The following is an 18495-nucleotide window of genomic DNA, read 5'->3' as shown; positions in this document are numbered from 1 at the left end:
TCTAGGTGAAAGCTTTTGTCAGGTATCTAGCACTTCTGCTTGTTCCTCCACCTTCTTGGCCATCAAGATTCTGGCAGAGTGTTCACCTCTTTCCTTTCAAATTGACTGTCTCTATGACTAATCATTCCTTCACGCTGGTGGAACTCAAACTGGCCCTTCATCTGTCTGGCAGTACATCGATTGAACCTGATGATATACATTATGACATTCTGTGCCATCTATCTCTTGCTTCTCTTTCTGTCCTTCTGATTGTTTTCAACCAGATCTGGCAGAAAAATGTTTTTCTTGATACCTGTTGCCAGGCTATTGTCCTACCTTTCTCTAAGCCTGGGAAGGATCCCAAGATTCCTTCAAACTACCATCCAATTGCTTTGATGAGCTGTCTCTGTAAGACCTTAGAGAGGATGGTTAATTCTCATCTTGTTTGGTTTCTTGAATCAAACAACCTCCTCTCACCCACCCAGTGTGGGTTTCAAGAACAGCGCTCCACCATAGGCCACCTGATTCGACTTGAAACATTGATCAGAAAAGCCTTTCACAAGAGACATCTTGTGTCAGTATTCTTTGACCTTGAATAGGCTTATGATACCACATGGAGGTATGGACATTCGTGAGAGCTCCACTTTATATGGGTTGCATGGCCACTTGCCCATTTTTATTAAAAAATTTTTAATGGGGAGGTGATTCCAAGTTCGTGTGGGTTCAAACTTTCGAGTTTATTCTACAGGAGCTTGGAGTCCTTCAGGGCTGTGTCACACTTTTCAGTTTAAAATTAATGCCATCACTGAACAATTCCCTCACTGCTGCAGATGAGCTCTATGTCAATGACTTTCACATCTCATGTCAGTCATCAGGGATGAGGTATATTGAGCAGCAGCTATAGACTGCCCTCAATCGTTTACTGAAGTGGATCACAGCAAGTGGCTTTAACTTCTCTCTCTGACAATGGGATATTCACCCTAATCCTGAGATCTGTACCAGTGAAGTTGTGCTGCCTGTGGTCACTAAGACAAAGTTCTTGAGGCTTATCTTTGACTGTAAGCTGACCTTTATACCACACATCAAGCAGTTATGGGTCAAATGTACAAGAACACTGAACATCCTCCATATTCTCTCTTCCACCACTTTGGGAGCAAATTGATGTTCTATGCTAAAGATATATTGTGTTTTTATTTGATTGAAACTCAACTATGGATCACTGGTCTGTGGCTCTGCCTGATCATTGTCCTTAAAGATGCTAGACCCTATTCATCATCAAGGACTTCGGCTTTGCATTGGGGCTTTCTGCACTTCCCCAGTTCAGAGCTTATACATAGTCTTATGAACCTTCTTTGCACCTCTGCCATTTGCAACTGTCTTTACTGTATGCTTCAAAACTTTGTTCCTTACCAAAGCATCTCACCTGGGGTTGTATTTTCCTTCCTCGGTGGACATTACTTTTTCAGAACAGACGGTCTACCATTGCTCCTTTTGGCCTTCGTGTCCAGGCACAGTTGGGTGAATTGGGTTTGTCCTTTAATAACATTGCTGTATCCACTGGTCAGCTCATCCCACCATGGCTTCTTACAATCCCCAGTTGTGACTTATCTTTAAGTCATTTGAGAAAAGTAGAACTCCTGATTGGAAATACTGTCTGCTATTTGCTGAAGAGCTTTTGAACGATCGTTCCATTCACATTTATACAGATGGTTCGAAATCAGGGGACTGTGTGGGCTCTGCCATGGTTTGTTGTGGTTCAGTGGTTGAATGCAGAATCCTCTCTACAGCTTCTGTGTTCACTGCTGAACTCTATGCCATTTTTCTTGCCATGGATTACATAGAAGCTAAACAGTACTCAAACTGCACTTTTTTTACTGACTTGCTTAATTGTTTACTGGCCTTGGAATTGCTTCACATTGGTTCACATCCTGTTCTCCCCAATATTCAAAACCGACTGGTCCATTTCTCTTTAACTTCTACTTTTATCCAGTTTTTCTGGATACCAGGCCACGTTGGTATTCACAGGAATGAGCTTGCTGACACCACAGCTAAATTGATCTGCTCTGGCACTGTCACTGCTGTGCCTTTCCCATACATGGACTATGGTCCTGTATTCAAGGCTCAGCTCCATGCCAGCTGGCAGTCGTCTTGGAGCGAGCAACGTAAACACAAGATTTTTGAAATAAAACCATCTAATGAACTTTGGCTGTTTTGTTTTTGTAAGGATCGGAAAGAGAAAGTTCTAATTAGACTATGCATTGGTCAAAGTTTTTTTATTTATCGTTTTCTTTTTTTATCTGTAACTGATACACTATTGTGTAGTCTCTGTGATACTCAGATCACAATAAGCCACATTTTACTTTCTTGTTGTTGTTACAACTCTCAACGACGATACCATTTTAAGCAGGTTCTGTTCCAAGGTTTGACCATAACCTTAGACAGTGTTATCGGTGATGGTGACACTGTCCACCTTGGTAATGTTTTTAGTTTTTTAAAGGCTACTAATCTTTTTAATACTATCTAAGTTTTTTAATTTATACATTACACCTTTTTAATATGGTTCCCTTTTAAAAATTACAGATCATCTAGTTTGATTTGAAATTAGAAACTGGTCGTAATATTAAATAACTTGAAACCAGGACTGGAAAGGCCAACTTCAGGTGACTAACACTGTTGTTTGAATTACCCGTTGGTCATCCTGGCAAGTTATTATTATACTTTTGCTACACGTCTTTTAAAACCTTTTTATTACTTTCGTTTTTGAAAATGACCATAACGTCAAATAACTCGGAATCAGGACTGGAAAGGCCCACTTCAGGTGACTGACGGTGGTATTTGTACTTACCTGTTAGTCTTCTGGGTGAGTTATAATTATTACAGTTACGCTACAGAAAGCCCTTTACAAGTTGAATTGCTGTAGTTTTTCTCATAATGTTGTAGCCTAGATGTAAACATTGGTTTTATTCTATTTATGTTTTTTAAACTTTGTTTTGTTTTACCTCAATTTCCTTTTATGAATTTGACTAAATTTACTTTTAACTTTTTACCAGATGTTTGGTGTAGATAGCCCAGCTGCTTTGTGCCATAAAACACTAAATTAACCCACCAACCAACTGTCCTATTAATTCCTCATTTTGTGATTTTTGTAACTACATTATGCTGTACTTTAGTGTCCAGCAATCTTGCTCTCCCTGAAGGTCAATGAAGGCCTTAAATTATTGTCATTTTAGCCTTACTAGTACAGAGGGCATCAATATCTTTACAGAACAATTGTGCCAGATTTGTTTTAGAAGCTTCTCTTGAGATTTTTTCAGCTTTATCTTCAATGGCTTGGTATATTATTAGTGTGAAGTTGGTTTGCTTTCTTCCATTCATATGATACAACCTGTGATAATAGTATGTTGGTGGTAAAGTCTGTTTGCATAAGTTTCTTTCAGCAATCCAGGGAGCTAGCATTTTGGCTTCATGTTTCACTTTCATGTTGATTTAGGGAAACTGGAATGATTCATCATTCTCATGCATGGTGCTTTTACTGTGTGAGAATATAAATATCCAACCAGTATCTTGCTATTTTTGTTGTAGGAGCCATCTGTGACTATGATAACAGATGACTGACAGACTTCTTGTGAACCCTGAGTTCAATCTGTACATTTTCTGTCTGGGCTAATTTTCAGAAGTTCTCTTGGTGCTAAGTACTTATTCCATATGGGGGGTATTACAAATCTGGTGCTGACCAGTTATCTTGATGATTAATATATGAAACTTGTCCACTTAGGTGCCTTCTAGGCAGTCCCCTGCTTGGATGGTGTTTAATTATCATTTCTTTGTTTTAAAGTGTATACATTGCTTTGAAAATTTTTCTGACACATAATTATAATTACGTAGTCACTAGTGAAGAATAAAGCTTGTCAAAACTTGAGCTCACCCAAAATTCCTGATGACACAATCTTGTTTATTTTGTCTGTCATGTTGATTGAGAATCAAATTTCTGAATCGTTAGTCAAGAAACAGCTCGTTCAAGATTCTATTTCATATTAACCATAGAAAGTGAATTTTTAGTTTTGCTCTTTTCATCTTGTATAAAATGTTGCATTCAGTATACTAAGTAATTTTGTGGGGAAATTTCTAAATTAAAAGTTTAATTAAATTTGTTTATTATGCACAAAGTAATAAGTGCTCATGATCTACCAAATAAAATAGTTCTCTTTATTGTTTATCTCCCCCCCATCATTTAGTTAAATAACCTTAGCAAGATTTTAGGAAAACTCATATTGAAACTTAACTCCCAGTTAGTATATTTTTAATTTTATATGTGAAGAATTCTAGTTATGTTAAGTAAAATAAAATGGAAAACAAAAATCACTCCTTATTGATAAATTTACAAATTAGAAAAATAAGTGTTACTGTTTTGTTTAGCCTTCTTTGGAAATCCTTTGGAAACTCTCACAAAGGTTCTATAATGGATCTAATTTAAAGTTTTGTTATAGATATAACTTTTTGTGGTTGGATTTATTAACAATAATAAAATTAAAATTTATCTTATATAAATGGTTCATAAAAGATTGTGTATAGTAACATTTTGGTCTAAGAGTCAGAAATGGGCTCTAAAGTGAAATTACCTTGCTGGACATATCTTTGCTCACATGTAAATGTAGTTCTGGCTGCAGTGAGAAGCTTTAATTTATTACCTTTTTAAGCTATTTTGTTTTCCAAACTATGGTCATTCATGCCCTACTTTAATAAGTATAGTTTCTTGCATGTGCTCCCTGAATGTTGATTATGCTCTCAAAGGATTGCATAGAAGGGCTATGGTCATTAAAAAAGCTTGATTTTATTGAGTGCACTAACAACTGTTTACACTTGTTTTATAAACCCTATATGTGCATAGAAGCATTTATGTTTGTGTTTGTTTGTTTTAATTTTGTGTTGGAGAAATTTAATTTTCTTTGTAACATTTTCCACAGATTTCCCATTTTGTTTGAGAGAATAGTGTCTTGTATCCAGCAAGATATCATACATGTTTCTGACTTGTTTCCAGAAGAAAATGGGTAAGATACCTAATTTTGTCATACCAATCAGTAATACATTTTGCAGTTATACAGTTCAAAGTTCTTTGATGCAAATATGTATTGTGTATTCTAATAGTTGTACAGTATTCATAGTGATCAAGGTGTGTATTCTAATAGTTGTACATTATTCATAGTGATCAAGGTGTGTATTCTAATAGTTGTACAGTATTCATAGTGATCAAGGTGTGTATTCTAATAGTTGTACAGTATTCATAGTGATCAAGGTGTGTATTCTAATAGTTGTACAGTATTCATAGTGATCAAGGTGTGCATTCTAATAGTTGTACAGTATTCATAGTGATCAAGGTGTGTATTTGTAATAGTTGTACAGTATTCATAGTGATCAAGGTGTGCATTCTAATAGTTGTACAGTATTCATAGTGATCAAGGTGTGCATTCTAATAGTTGTACAGTATTCATAGTGATCAAGGTGTGCATTCTAATAGTTGTACAGTATTCATAGTGATCAAGGTGTGCATTCTAATAGTTGTACAGTATTCATAGTGATCAAGGTGTGCATTCTAATAGTTGTACAGTATTCATAGTGATCAAGGTGTGCATTCTAATAGTTGTACAGTATTCATAGTGATCAAGGTGTGTATTCTAATAGTTGTACAGTATTCATAGTTGATGAAGGTGTGTATTCTAATAGTTGTACAATATTCATAGTTGATCACAAGGGTGCACAATTTTTGAATTTTCAGAACTTTGAACAAAATGAAACAGAATTAAGATTTTTGAAAACGTCTTTTGGCCATCCACACCAGTGCAAACATTTAATTAGATGTCTGATGGTTTCTTTGTATGTCATAAATGTTGTTACTTTTTTTCTACTAGAAGTTAGTATTATTGACTAAAGTAACACACACACATCATCATTGTTTGATGACTGATTTATTTTAGTGTTCACTGAAGTGCCACACATTTTTTCATCACTTTCTTGATGTGAGAGGAAGTGTTGATTTTAGTGACATGCACATCATTGCATGGTGAATGCTTGTTCAGCATGTATTTATATAAATAAGCTTGCATTTATCTGTTCAAAACTTTGATCACAAATTTCTCGATAAGATGCTGCAAATCTTTTATCACTAGAAATGTCTTTTTCTGAGGAATATGAATTGAATATTGGTTTTCCATTCAGAATTGTCTACATGGTATTTTTATTGCTTAGTAAGCTTTTTCATGCAACAAGTTTGGTACGTGAACACAGAATGCCATAGTCATTGTGTGATAACAGTCTGTGATTTGAAGTTTAGTTTGTTTATCTTTGAAAAGTATTTCACACAAACATCATTCAACTCTTATGTAATTCCCACAAAAAAGAACCTTACACTAAATACAGTTTCTGTGAGTTTTCTGTACGTATTTAGATCTAAAATATGCATGTACAGTTTGTTTTAAACCATATGTTTATCACTTTGTGAACGTGAATTTGAACATTTCTTAATATTCAGTTATGTTTTCCTTCATTACATCCTTACATTTATTTAACTTTGCAATAATTTGGCTTTGGCTCATTTCATAGACTTCTTTTAACATACTTTAATTAAACTAAGTTTTATTTACTACTGGTTTTATTCTTGTTCTTTGTGAGTTCCTTTCAGTTTATAAAACTCATACACTGAATGCTCTTAATGGTTTCATACTCTATATGTGATCGTACTTGACATTATTGTATAGTTTTATTAAATAAAGTCATGTACATGTAATTTCATTAAATAAAGTTATGTCTATACGAGTTCATTTGTCTGCTTAAAATGTTCTCAAGTAGGCCAGGATTTATCAGTCTATCACATAGAGAAAGCATAGCTTAAATTGCATGCATTAAAATGATAGCATAAGGATAATTTAACTGAAACTCATAAAATCTACTACAGATGATTTGTGTGTCATGATTAGTATAGTAATATTTTATGTGAAAAATAAGGCTAATCAATTTTTGTGATGACAGACTCAAGTGATGTATCTCAAGATGGCTGGTGTAGATTTTAAAACTTAAATAAATGAAGTAGAGATCAATGTTTCAACCTTCTTAGGTCATCTTCAGGGTAATAAGGAGAGAGTTTTCGAACTAAGAAGGTCAAAATGTTCTCTATTTTAATAAAAGTTTTAATACCTGTATCAACTGTCTTGAGATACATTTTTACTTCAAGTGAGTTTCTTGTCATCATGAAAGACTCTAATGTTATTAAAAGAAATCTGTCACAGGACTTAAGTTTTAGAAATGTGTTGTACTTGGAATTGAGGATAACTGAGTGTCAGAGTTAAAACTTCTTTCTATTTATGTGTGTGTATGAACTTTATACTTAAAGGAACTGCTATCACTATCCGTTATCACTGCAATATTTCTTCATACTTAAAAATAATTGTATAATTCTTTATTACTGTTTTGACTGTTAAATAGGAATCTAAAGTAACATCAGAAGTTTGGGTTATTTTGTTTTATAATTGCATAACTTATTCATTGTTTGAATATTATAACAAGTTAGTTTTGGACATGTTGTTTTAATTCTAAAATTTTGTTTTTATTTGAAGAAGGGATTTGATTCACCAGATATCAGCTTGGCTCAAGTCTCTTCCATGTTCTAAAGTAGAACGTCAAAAATGTGGAGCTGAAGTACTTGATGAACCAGTAGTGAAAGCCATAGAAGAAATAGTAGACAAGTTTCAAGTAAGTTGAACTACTATGGTAATTTATTTTTAATTCACTAAAAAAAAAAATAATTAAATTTCCATATTGGAGAATGGATTATAAACACATTAGTTATATCTTCTACCAGTTTAGAATGCTCAGATACCATGGAAGAAGAAATACTTTCTAATTTTACTTTATGTACAATAAAAAATGTCAATAAATATAATAAAAACATATTCCTTACAAAAATCAACATATTTTTAATTTATTTTAGGATAACAGTTCTGAAAAGTTGAAGCATATTGTGATGCAGGTTAAGCCTTATTTACTGTATCGACCCTTTTATTGCCATGGTTGGAGTGTTCCGGATCCAAACTCTAATTACATGCTTTTTGATCGAGTTGTCAATGTGCGGGAAGGTTATGCTGTGCCACTAGGTTTGCGAGGTACAGTCATTGGGATTCATGAGGGTGAGTGTTAGTAGTATTTTGAAAGCATGTTACTTATATGTGTAAATAGTGAATATGTAATAAATATTATAATTCATTCTATATTTCGAAAACTTGTAGGCAAACGTTTTTTTTCTTTAAAATGGTTTAATGCAAGAGTTATGATTTAAGTAGTTCATATGTCTGAGTGTTAAATTTAGTTATTTTTAGAAGTGATAATTTTTGGTAAGCTTATGTTATGAATCGTGAACTGGTGATTATTGTATTATTGTCATGTTACTAGAACCTTATGACTTTTGTCATTGTTTTAATTGAGTATTATTGCATCATAATATTTAGTAGTGTGGTATGTTATGGATTCCAGTTGGCAAATAAATACTAATCAGAAATTTAGTTTCATAAATGCATCTATAGATGTGAGTTCAACCATAAAGAGTGCATAGTAGTGATTTTTAAAAAGAAATTATCACAGATTATATTGTAATAACAGAGTATGGAAGGATAATTCATCTTGTCAGTTTATTTTAAATTAACTGAACTAGTCGGTGTGGACTTTGAAAAAAGAGAAATTGTTTAAAGCTCTGGATACAATTGTGATAACCAATGGTGGTAACAGACATTTGTATGTAAGGTTGAATTGTTTTGGTGTATTATTTTATAACAAGTGTACTGTGTGCTTTTGTTTATAGTTGAAGTTTAGGGACATTTATATCCATACTGAAACAAAATAATTTGTTAATACTTTAAGTTATATTTTTCTTTTTTTAATCAATGTATGATCAAACAGTACATTCTCAATTATCCAGGAGATAAAACAACAAATACTATGTATGATGTTGTATTTGATAAGTCGTTTCCTGGAGGAACAGAAATCAGGTGCTCAGCTACAAGACGGTATAGACTGCAAGCTGCAGCATTGATTAACCTTTCCCATGGAAATCGATTGAAAATGAATAAAAAAAATAGTTTTCTGCAGTCCTTTAAAAATGTCCAAGAATCCATGTTTGATGCAGATCTAAATGAAAAGCCAATGAGAGAGGTAAGAAATGATAAAATGTATGGATTTGTGTCACATATGTCTTAAGTAGTTTATTGTCTATTGGTTTTCTGTTGTGCCATTGTATCAAGACACACAGCAGTGTGACACACAACCCAAACAACATGCAAGAGACACTGTGTGTTGTGATAGTTTAGTGATTTTTCCACTATTTATAGCTCGGACTGTGGTAATCCAAACTATCACAAATTTTTAGTGGAGGTGTGCTTTACTGAACCCTTATCTCACATACCAAATTTCAAGGTAATCCATTATGAAATACATGGGAGATAAAATCTCCAATTTTTATTAATTTTTTCCAAAGTAAGGAAGCTTTATTTGCTATAAAAATGTACATATATCGATTTTTATTTATTTGTTTTTTTTCATCTTTAGTACAATGATAGATCTTTAAAAAATTACAATTTGGTGTCAAATTTGGTTTAAATATAAGCCAAATGCACACTTTTTCAACAAAAACTCTTCGAAAATTATACATTTTTGTACACACCTATACAAAACGTCACATGACCTTATCAGTCTGAAATTTTTACTATAACTTCACCTAAGAATAAAAGTGTACTGTTTTTGGTTTTATGTCATTTGTATTAAAATCTGATTTGTAGCAGCAAAATTATAGGGTTAAAGGATGTGCAGATATGTAAGTATTGGTTAGGCCAAACTAATTATATTATCAGTGTCAATTCAAGTTTACAAAAGGATCATATGGATGGATGATTGTTATTCATTATTCATTGCCAACTTGTAAGCACAAAATTGTTAAATTTAATAAGTCTCCTAATTAAAGAGTGTTTGGTGTCACATAATAGTAGTTTAAGCAATTAGCTTAAATAATGATGCTTGATGTGACTGTACAGATACATGCAAGAGATGACTAGAAATTGTTAATCTAGTTTCCATGTCATTACTATAAAGGAAGTTATTTACATTGTTTTAGAGAGAAGAAATTACCACCATGTACTTTGGAAGATCTGGTTGGTTGTGATCCTAATGCTAATGTTGGTTACTGTTGAATGTCATGTCACTTTCTGGCTGTGTTCCATATTTTATTTTACCTATCATCATTCCTCAAGTTGATCAAAATACATGACCCAGTGACCTGGTTAACTAATGAATGAATAACTGCTATAAAATCATTATCAGTGTTATAAGTGTAGCTATCAGTTTGGCTGCCAGTTTTATTTACCTTCCTTTAAGTCACATGCTCAATCTGTTTTTTTGTACCTAGTGTGTTTTTGATTAGTTTCTTATTTATGGAAACTAACCTTCCGTGAAGGCATAGGTATTTATCAAATTATAAACATCTTGTTCAGAATTTTAAAAAATGTCACACATGAAGTCAGACAACACTAGGGTTGAAGCTAATTGTGTTAATTGGAAATTGTGCTCTAGTAACAGGTATCTATCAAATAAGGACTTGCACAGTGGTGGGAATACACTATATATCAAATCTAACATCGTTTTGAAAGCATAACAATATAGATTAAAAGTAGACTTGCAAAGTTGGAGGAGATATGAACACCTAAGCCCACAAATGTCTTATATATAAAACTCTAAACTGTCATCTGCAACCAGTTGTGGAAAAATAGAATAAGAAGTGAAAAATATTTTTGTAAAAGAACCGAGTCCTTGATACACGTTTGTAAAACTTGTCTTTCAAAGTTGTTCTTCCAACCTCTATGTATAGCCTGGTGATAAACATAAGATGCTTTGATTTATTACTATGGTATTAGAATAATGAACATTGGAATTTAATTTTCAGTTTCTAATAATGTAGTAATAAAGTCCATTGACATTTATTAATTTGTTGTTAAATTAGGTGTTCACCTGCATCAATGACCATTGTAAGTAACCAAGCACATTCTACATGCTGACATTCATGTTAAGCCACCCAAGTTAATCTTTCAAAACAGGCATGGTATAATTAAGAAATTAATTCACTGAAACAATCTTTGACAGTTGTATAAAGCTTCTTTCTTATTATTACTTTTAGATTTTACTGGAAAAGTTTTCAAATACCCAAATGCTTCATGTGGTATAATTTCATACAATAAATGTTCTTTGTATCATTTTGGGTACCATCATCAGTTTAGTTTTTTGAAAAATTATACAATTAGAGGATAAATGTGTTTTATTGTAATAGTTTTAAAATATCTCCACATCATTACACTACATATTACTACATCTGATTGTGCTCTGTATGACAACCATGCGTCTTAATGGAAGCTTTACAATATGTTTTCTCCTTGCTAAAGGCTCTGTCATGAGACTTTGTTTATCGTGTTTATTTCATCAATATGTTCATATAGAAATCCATATTAATTGACTTACAATAGAATGAATACCAGCTTCTTTCTCCAGTTGAATGAATATGTTGTGGAAGTGATTTGTGTACATACGACTTGTGTTGCTTTTCCAGATGAGGTTGTTCTTGATCACATTGTATTCCATTATCTATGACATTTTGATGGATTTCACTGTTGAAATTCATGGTTGTGGATCCTTGCCTATTACAAGACACTTTTACCTTGGCTATGATATTACTTGTTTTTACCTTGGCTATGAAGGACTCTTTCTGGATGGTTCTGATGTTCCAAGAGGATCTATGTGTTTGTGGATCCTGGCCTATTACAAGACACTTTTACCTTGGCTATGGTATTACTTGTTGAAGGATTCTTTCTGGATGGTCTTGATGTTCCAAGTGGATCTATGTTTTTGTGAATCTTTGGCTATGGTGTTACTTGTTGAAGGACTCTTTTTCTGAATGGTCCTGATGTTCCAAGTGGACCTATATGTTTGTTGATCCTTGTCTATCACAAAACATCTTTACCTTAGCCATGGTATTACTTGTTGAAGGACTCTTTCTGGATGGTCCTGATGTTCCATGTGGATCTATGCATAAGCCTTTGTTTGCCATTAAATACAAAAGATATCCCTGTCTTGGAAAATTTAAATCCCTGATCTGAACATATCTTTATGATATGAATATATGAATATTTTATATCAGTGAGGGCTGTTACATACTCTTACCCAAATGCAATAATTTTTGGTGGCATCACCCTACTTACAAAGGCTAAACAATATCAAGTTGTAGCTCTGATATGTACAACACCACAGCTTCTTTGTATCGTCTGTTGTTATTACACGAATTATATTTTTGCATAATCAGATTATTCTGATATAATATACTCAACAGTTTGAATATTTACAAAAAAGCTTGGTAGAATTCACAGAAACATTATACAAGAAACTAATCCTGGAAGATTATCTTTTGTCACATTGCCAATAAAATGGAGATTTCAGAAAATGTTTTTCTTGTGTATAAATAAAATTGTGGTTGTTCATAAACATTTTCAAATACACAACAAGCATGTATCAGGTCATCCCTTAAGTGATGTCCAATTTTGGGTTCAGAAAAAGAGAAAAGATTTCAAATGCTTTTAATGTTATTTAATCAATAATGTATGTTCTGTTGCTATTAATTACTTCCTGTCAGTGACACACAATCTTCTGAATGCCACTTCTATAAAATTCTTGGGGTTTGGAGGAAAAGAATGTAGAGAGGGTAGTTTTGACATCTTCATGTGTTCCAAGCTCTTTTTCCATCAAGATAGTTCTGTAATCTTTGGAATAGATGATAATCAGATGGGACAAGGTCTGGAGGATAAGGAGGTTTTTCCTAGTCTAGCTCTTCAATATTTGCAGATGTGATCCTTGCTGTATGGGGTCATGCATTATCCTGGTGTAACACAACATCTTCATGATTGATCAAAGCAGGCATCTTTTTCTTTCAATGCAACATTCAAGTGCTCTTACTCTTGACAATAGAAGTATGGTATAATAGCTACATTGAGTAGCAGCAATGCAAATTGAATCACACCAACAATATCCCACCAAATGCTTAACAAGACATTCCTAGGATGGAGGTCCATTTTGGGCTGTGCTTTAGCTAGTTTACCTGCACTGAGCCATTGTCTGCAGCATGTAACATTTTTGTAAAATATCTGTTTTTCATCTTCAGTCACTAACCTATCCAAAAAAGGTGAGTTACATTCACGAGAGTGCAAAGAAGTGTAAATATCCATTCTTTCTCTGAGGTTGGCTTCTGTCAAATCATGGGGGACCCATTTTCGTAAGTTTTGACACCTTTCCAAGCTGTTGCAGATGACAGTAAACTGTTGAATGGTTTTATTAAGTTTCTGTGCTAGTTCTTCAACTGTTACAGCATAATCTTCATCAAGTGCAGCCAGCATCAAGTCATCATTAAACTCAACAGGACGACCTGAACGTGGCACATCACTTAAGCTGTAGTCACCTAATCTGAACTTCAAAACCACCTTTGATATTTTCTTTCATTGAGAGACTTCACACCATAAACACCTTGAATGTTTCCTGTAGTTTCTGCTGCACTATTGCCTTTTTTAAAATCATAAAACATTATATGCCAAATGTGATCCTCTGACACATTCATCTTCATAAAGGTTTATTTGATTAATGATCTGAGAAAGTGGAGTTTGGTTAGTTTCTTTTATTTGTCTCAACATTTTTATACATGTCCTACCATATATTTTAGTCATTAAGGCCTTCTACAAATACAGAAATGATGATGCACTTTTTGTATTAAATTTTTGGACATTACTTATTGGAAGACCTGATATATAGCTGAAAAATCTCATGTTATCCCAACTTAGTAATTTTCTTTGTTTCTGGTAAGTAAAGGATGATTTACAAGGAATAGTCTTGTTTCAGTTGCACTATACCTTGGAAAGATGTGTGTTTTTGCATTAGAAACTGAGGTTTTTCATAAAGGATTTCAGAAGTTGAATGTGGTTAACAAAGTTTCACAGCCAAAGAGAATATATATCACTTACACGTACCCTTATGACATTTCTTGGCCTTGCTATAAAAAAGCCCCAGATTTTGTAATGAAGACTTGAGTTTCAGAAGAAACACATTCTGTTGTAGTGCAAACAGATTTGAGAGATTTTAAATTTGAGTGGAAAAGTTTGCTATAATTGAAACGATTGTCCTAAGAGTGAAAAATAATTTGACCATTGATTTCATGTTCATTCTTCTTTCCTGCCAGAAGTTGTTTGTTCCATTTATTCTACCAATTATGAAAGTATTTTTGGTTTTAAATTATGTTTTCTTTGTGTAGGATTGGAAGGAGAAAAAAAAGAATTACAAATTTCAGAGAGAAGGAAATTTTGATTCCTTTTATAAATGTAAGACACCTCAAGAAATACACCATCCATCTACTCAAACCATAGAGCAGAGCATTCCACTTAAGTATCATCATGCACTTTCACCATCTTCTGATTCTATCTCATGTTATACTGGTCAAAACATGCAACATCAGCATTTGCAGACAAGCCACTGTTCATCCACAAGACAGCCACCTTTCTATAGTCATATATATGATTATACTTTGGACACAAGTCAGCCATCCTTTTCCCCAGTTACCAGGGTAAGCTATCTAATTAAATTAGAAAAATAATTTTTAAATAACTAAACCATTTGAATGTCAAAATGCAAAAATTAATGTGGAACACCATAAAAAGAAATACAAATTACTGTTTCAGGTTTGGTGTAATTATCTGAGATCCTTTACTTTTATTGGGTTGACACTGAGACTGTTATAATGAAATAAACATTTATCAGTTTGTATTTTACAGTGAAAAACTCTTGAAAGAGTTTTCAAAAGGTGTTTTGTAAGTGGGTAAAAACCACATGACATTATAAAGCAAGTTGTATAGAACAGTAGGAGACAGTTCCCTGTTGCATAATTATGAATGACATATTCATCTAGGATTCCAGGACCCAAAGTGGAGTTCCTGTAGACTTTGTTACACCAGTCTTAGCCAAGCCTCAAAGTACTAAGATAGATTACAGGGATACAGTTGGCTACCAGAGAGTTTCTAGTGGAAGTAGAGAATCTCAAAACGCTGAACTAAAGCAGGTACATGTATTAGTTCACATGGCAAATGTATTAAAACATTATTTTGTGAACCTTAGCATTGCTATTTCATATACCTATTTTGATCTACACTAAAAATCTCATCAGTGTTCATTAATTAGTTTCTATTTATCTTAAATAATGTATTCCAATCATTTTTCTTTAGATTTTATGTTGTCAGTTAAAGTCAACTTTACACAATGTAATATTAGGATTTATTGGTGTTTTATACTGTTGAGGAAGAGAACCAACAGAATTACAGTTAACATTTAAGTTCTGCCTAAATTTTTAAACTCCTGTAAGTGGAATGGAAAAGCCAAGCAGTGGAATTACATTTCACATTTCTTAAAGCTATAACATAGTTATATTATATTTCACTTGATTCACCTTGGCATTGTTGTACACATTTCTTAAAGCTTTGACAAAAATTGCATTACATTTCACCAGATTCACCATGACACGATCATGCCTGTTTCTTAAAGCTGTGATAAAGTTCATTATTGTATTACATTTCAACTAATTCACCATGACATCCTCATATGCATTTTGAAAGCTGTGATAAAGTTGGATGTTACATTACATTTCACTTAATTCACTGGGATATCATTATAAACATTTCTTAAAGGAATGAAGAAAGTTCCATGTTGTATTATATTTTACCCAATTCACCTTGTCATCATTGCACACATTTTTTAAAGCTATGACATAGTTGAATACTGTTGTTATATTCACAGTTGTGGTGCTGCTATTTCAATGGAGCACTGCTACATTTACAACACAATATATATATATTGCCACTGTCACTACTGGTACCTTTGAAACTGAGATTTTTCTATTTTTTCTTTTGTCATTGGATAATATAAGAATGAAGAATTCCAATTTATTGGTAAATATTAATACTTTACTCTTACAGTAACATTATACAGACTTCTCAGAACAACCTATCCATATTTGTGAAAACAGCTAATGACCATACAGGCTTTGATACATTGATTGATAGTACTCAAGGAACACAGTGTCAAAAAATAAATTAACATGATGACAGTAATAACATTAAGTGATCTAATAAGTCAATATTAAATAATAAATCTAATATTAGAAAATATTATGTCCATTATTATTTGTTCGATTTCATTATGGTTTGAATTTGTTATTTAATTTCAATAGAATCAAAATTGTCATCTATCAATCCAGCTCTTTTTGGATTCAAAATGTGCTCTACAACAGCATTCAATGAAATGGATATATTGAAGTAAATGAAGAGAGATTTTAAAGCATTTCCTTAAAGACCAAATTAGTTGTGAATGCATTTCTTATACATTGGCTAACTTTCCCTGCACTATTAACCTGTTGACTGCCAAGTATTTCAGCTGCTATGGTAGCTCCTATGCCGTATTTTTCATTTTGTAACTTTTTTCGTGACACTATTTTGGATTGAAAGTGAAACAATTTGTAAGTAGGTCAAATGCATGTATGGTGCTGACATCTAGTGTTGAAGTTAAGTATTATTGAGGATGAATTAACTCGTCCGTGGTACTGTGTTACCTATTGGCTTGGACGAGTTACCTCGTCTACGGCAGTGAACAGGTTAATAGTAAAGGCTACAAGAATGTGTGGTTTTGCTTTATTATCTAGTTTTGCCTCTTAGTTAAGTATGAGCCACTGTTTCTTCTGTTTCAACTGAACAAACAAACTTTGTGGAATGAAAGTTTGTAACTAAGTGCATCATGGAGATTCACCATTCTTACACTCATTATTGCTGTTATTGGTCATTTGTTATCTTTGACATAAGTTAATGTTAACTGTTTTCATAGATGGCACAATGTAAAAACTGTTAAACTTACTATAATATAATGTACACATTGTGGGAAGGGGAACACATACATTTCTTATATATATTTCAGAGTGTGCACTGGTACTTTGTATGGAGGAATGTAATGAAAAAATAAAGGCTGCCACTATTGCAATAATAGACAAAACTGAAATTTCTACTCCAACAGCTACTGTAAGACTGATCTGAAGGTCCATTCTTTTTTACCTATAATCACTTTGATCCATGACATTTCAGCTTAGGCCTTTAAGACACTTCTGCAGCCAATGACCAACAATTAATTGATCACACGAAATCCTGTGGAAGGGCAGTAATAAGACCTGGGCATTGAAAGTGGGTGACAGAAAGCACTTCTACTTGCACTACTTTGCTTATTACCTCTTCATAAAAAGTCAACATGATCATTGCACAGTATATATCATGTTTTAATTGTATACATATTGATAAAGTTTGTACAAAACATTTTGTGAGCTAATATTGAATATTGCAACTATATTATGTTATCAATAAAGTGTGGGAAAGTTTGAATTTTTGTATTATTTATCATACCATCCACCCCTACATTTCTTTTAAGTTCATTGCATAGACAAAGGATGGGTACCTCGGCTTGTAATATGTACATTTGGGAGTTTTTAAACTAATTATCCAACTTGAATTATAAACTAGCTGGTTCATTTGAATATCTTGTATTGCAATTGAAATATGTTAACCAAGACAAGTCTTTATTAGAAGTGTCCAGCTCATGAATTCAAGAAAACAGTTAACAGTCCTTTCATACTCAATTTTTGCATAAAACTAAATTAATAAACCTTCTAAATAATATTAAATTAAATTGAAAATATAAATAGTAAATATTAAAAGTAACAACATTATAAACAGGTACAAAGAATGCTTTTGTGATGATGAGAAAACCCAGTTGTAGAGAAAAATGTATATGTAAAAACGACTGGTATGGGTAGAGAAAACTATGTAGAGGAGTGAACAATGTTTCGACCTTCTTCAGTCATTGTCAGGTTTACAGAGAAAGTAAGGGCTACTGACCAATAGCTGACCACATGTTTGAAGGGGGTTGTGTAATTGAGTGTAGGAATGTAGAGGGCATGCTTAGATGTTTGATTATATTTATTAATATAGGTATAAAGGTGTTCCTTTGTATTGGTTTATTTTGGGCTTGAGTTATTGTATAAGTAAGGTCTCTTTAATTTTGCATTTGTTTATGTTTGTTTCTTTATTTAGTATTTGGGTGTTTTCTATGGTTATGTTGTATTTATTTGATTTGCAGAAAGACTTGCAACAGTAATTGCTATCAAAGGAACTTTCAGCAAGTACTGACTTAAGGGGCAGAATAGTTATGCAATGAAAATATAAAAATTAAAGTTTATTCTTTACAGGTTTATCTGACATTCAACTTCCTTCACACATAATAATGTTAAGTTTGATCATTAGTTTTAAATAAAAACAAGTTCATTATAAAATTGTTTACATTATAAATACTTCATCAAAATGCAACATTATT

General features: G+C 32.8%; 1 protein-coding gene across 3 annotated transcripts in view; it reads left to right on the top strand.

Moving 5' to 3' along the window:
• pcm (5'-3' exoribonuclease pacman) overlaps nt 1-18495 on the top strand; it is a 146079-nt gene that overhangs the window by 110517 nt on the left and 17067 nt on the right. For all 3 annotated transcript variants that reach the window (XM_076501944.1, XM_076501945.1, XM_076501943.1), the window contains exons 29-34: nt 4944-5027; nt 7587-7722; nt 7961-8156; nt 8942-9174; nt 14351-14659; nt 15002-15151. In XM_076501944.1, the coding sequence (XP_076358059.1) occupies nt 4944-5027; nt 7587-7722; nt 7961-8156; nt 8942-9174; nt 14351-14659; nt 15002-15151 (1108 nt within the window). The remainder of the gene's footprint in view (nt 1-4943; nt 5028-7586; nt 7723-7960; nt 8157-8941; nt 9175-14350; nt 14660-15001; nt 15152-18495) is intronic.

Source organism: Tachypleus tridentatus, chromosome 5 (genome assembly GCF_004210375.1).
Source record: "Tachypleus tridentatus isolate NWPU-2018 chromosome 5, ASM421037v1, whole genome shotgun sequence".
NCBI lineage: Eukaryota > Metazoa > Arthropoda > Merostomata > Xiphosura > Limulidae > Tachypleus > Tachypleus tridentatus.
The sequence above is the reverse complement of the archived record's forward strand: the minus strand, read 5'-3'. Positions and strand labels throughout refer to the sequence as shown.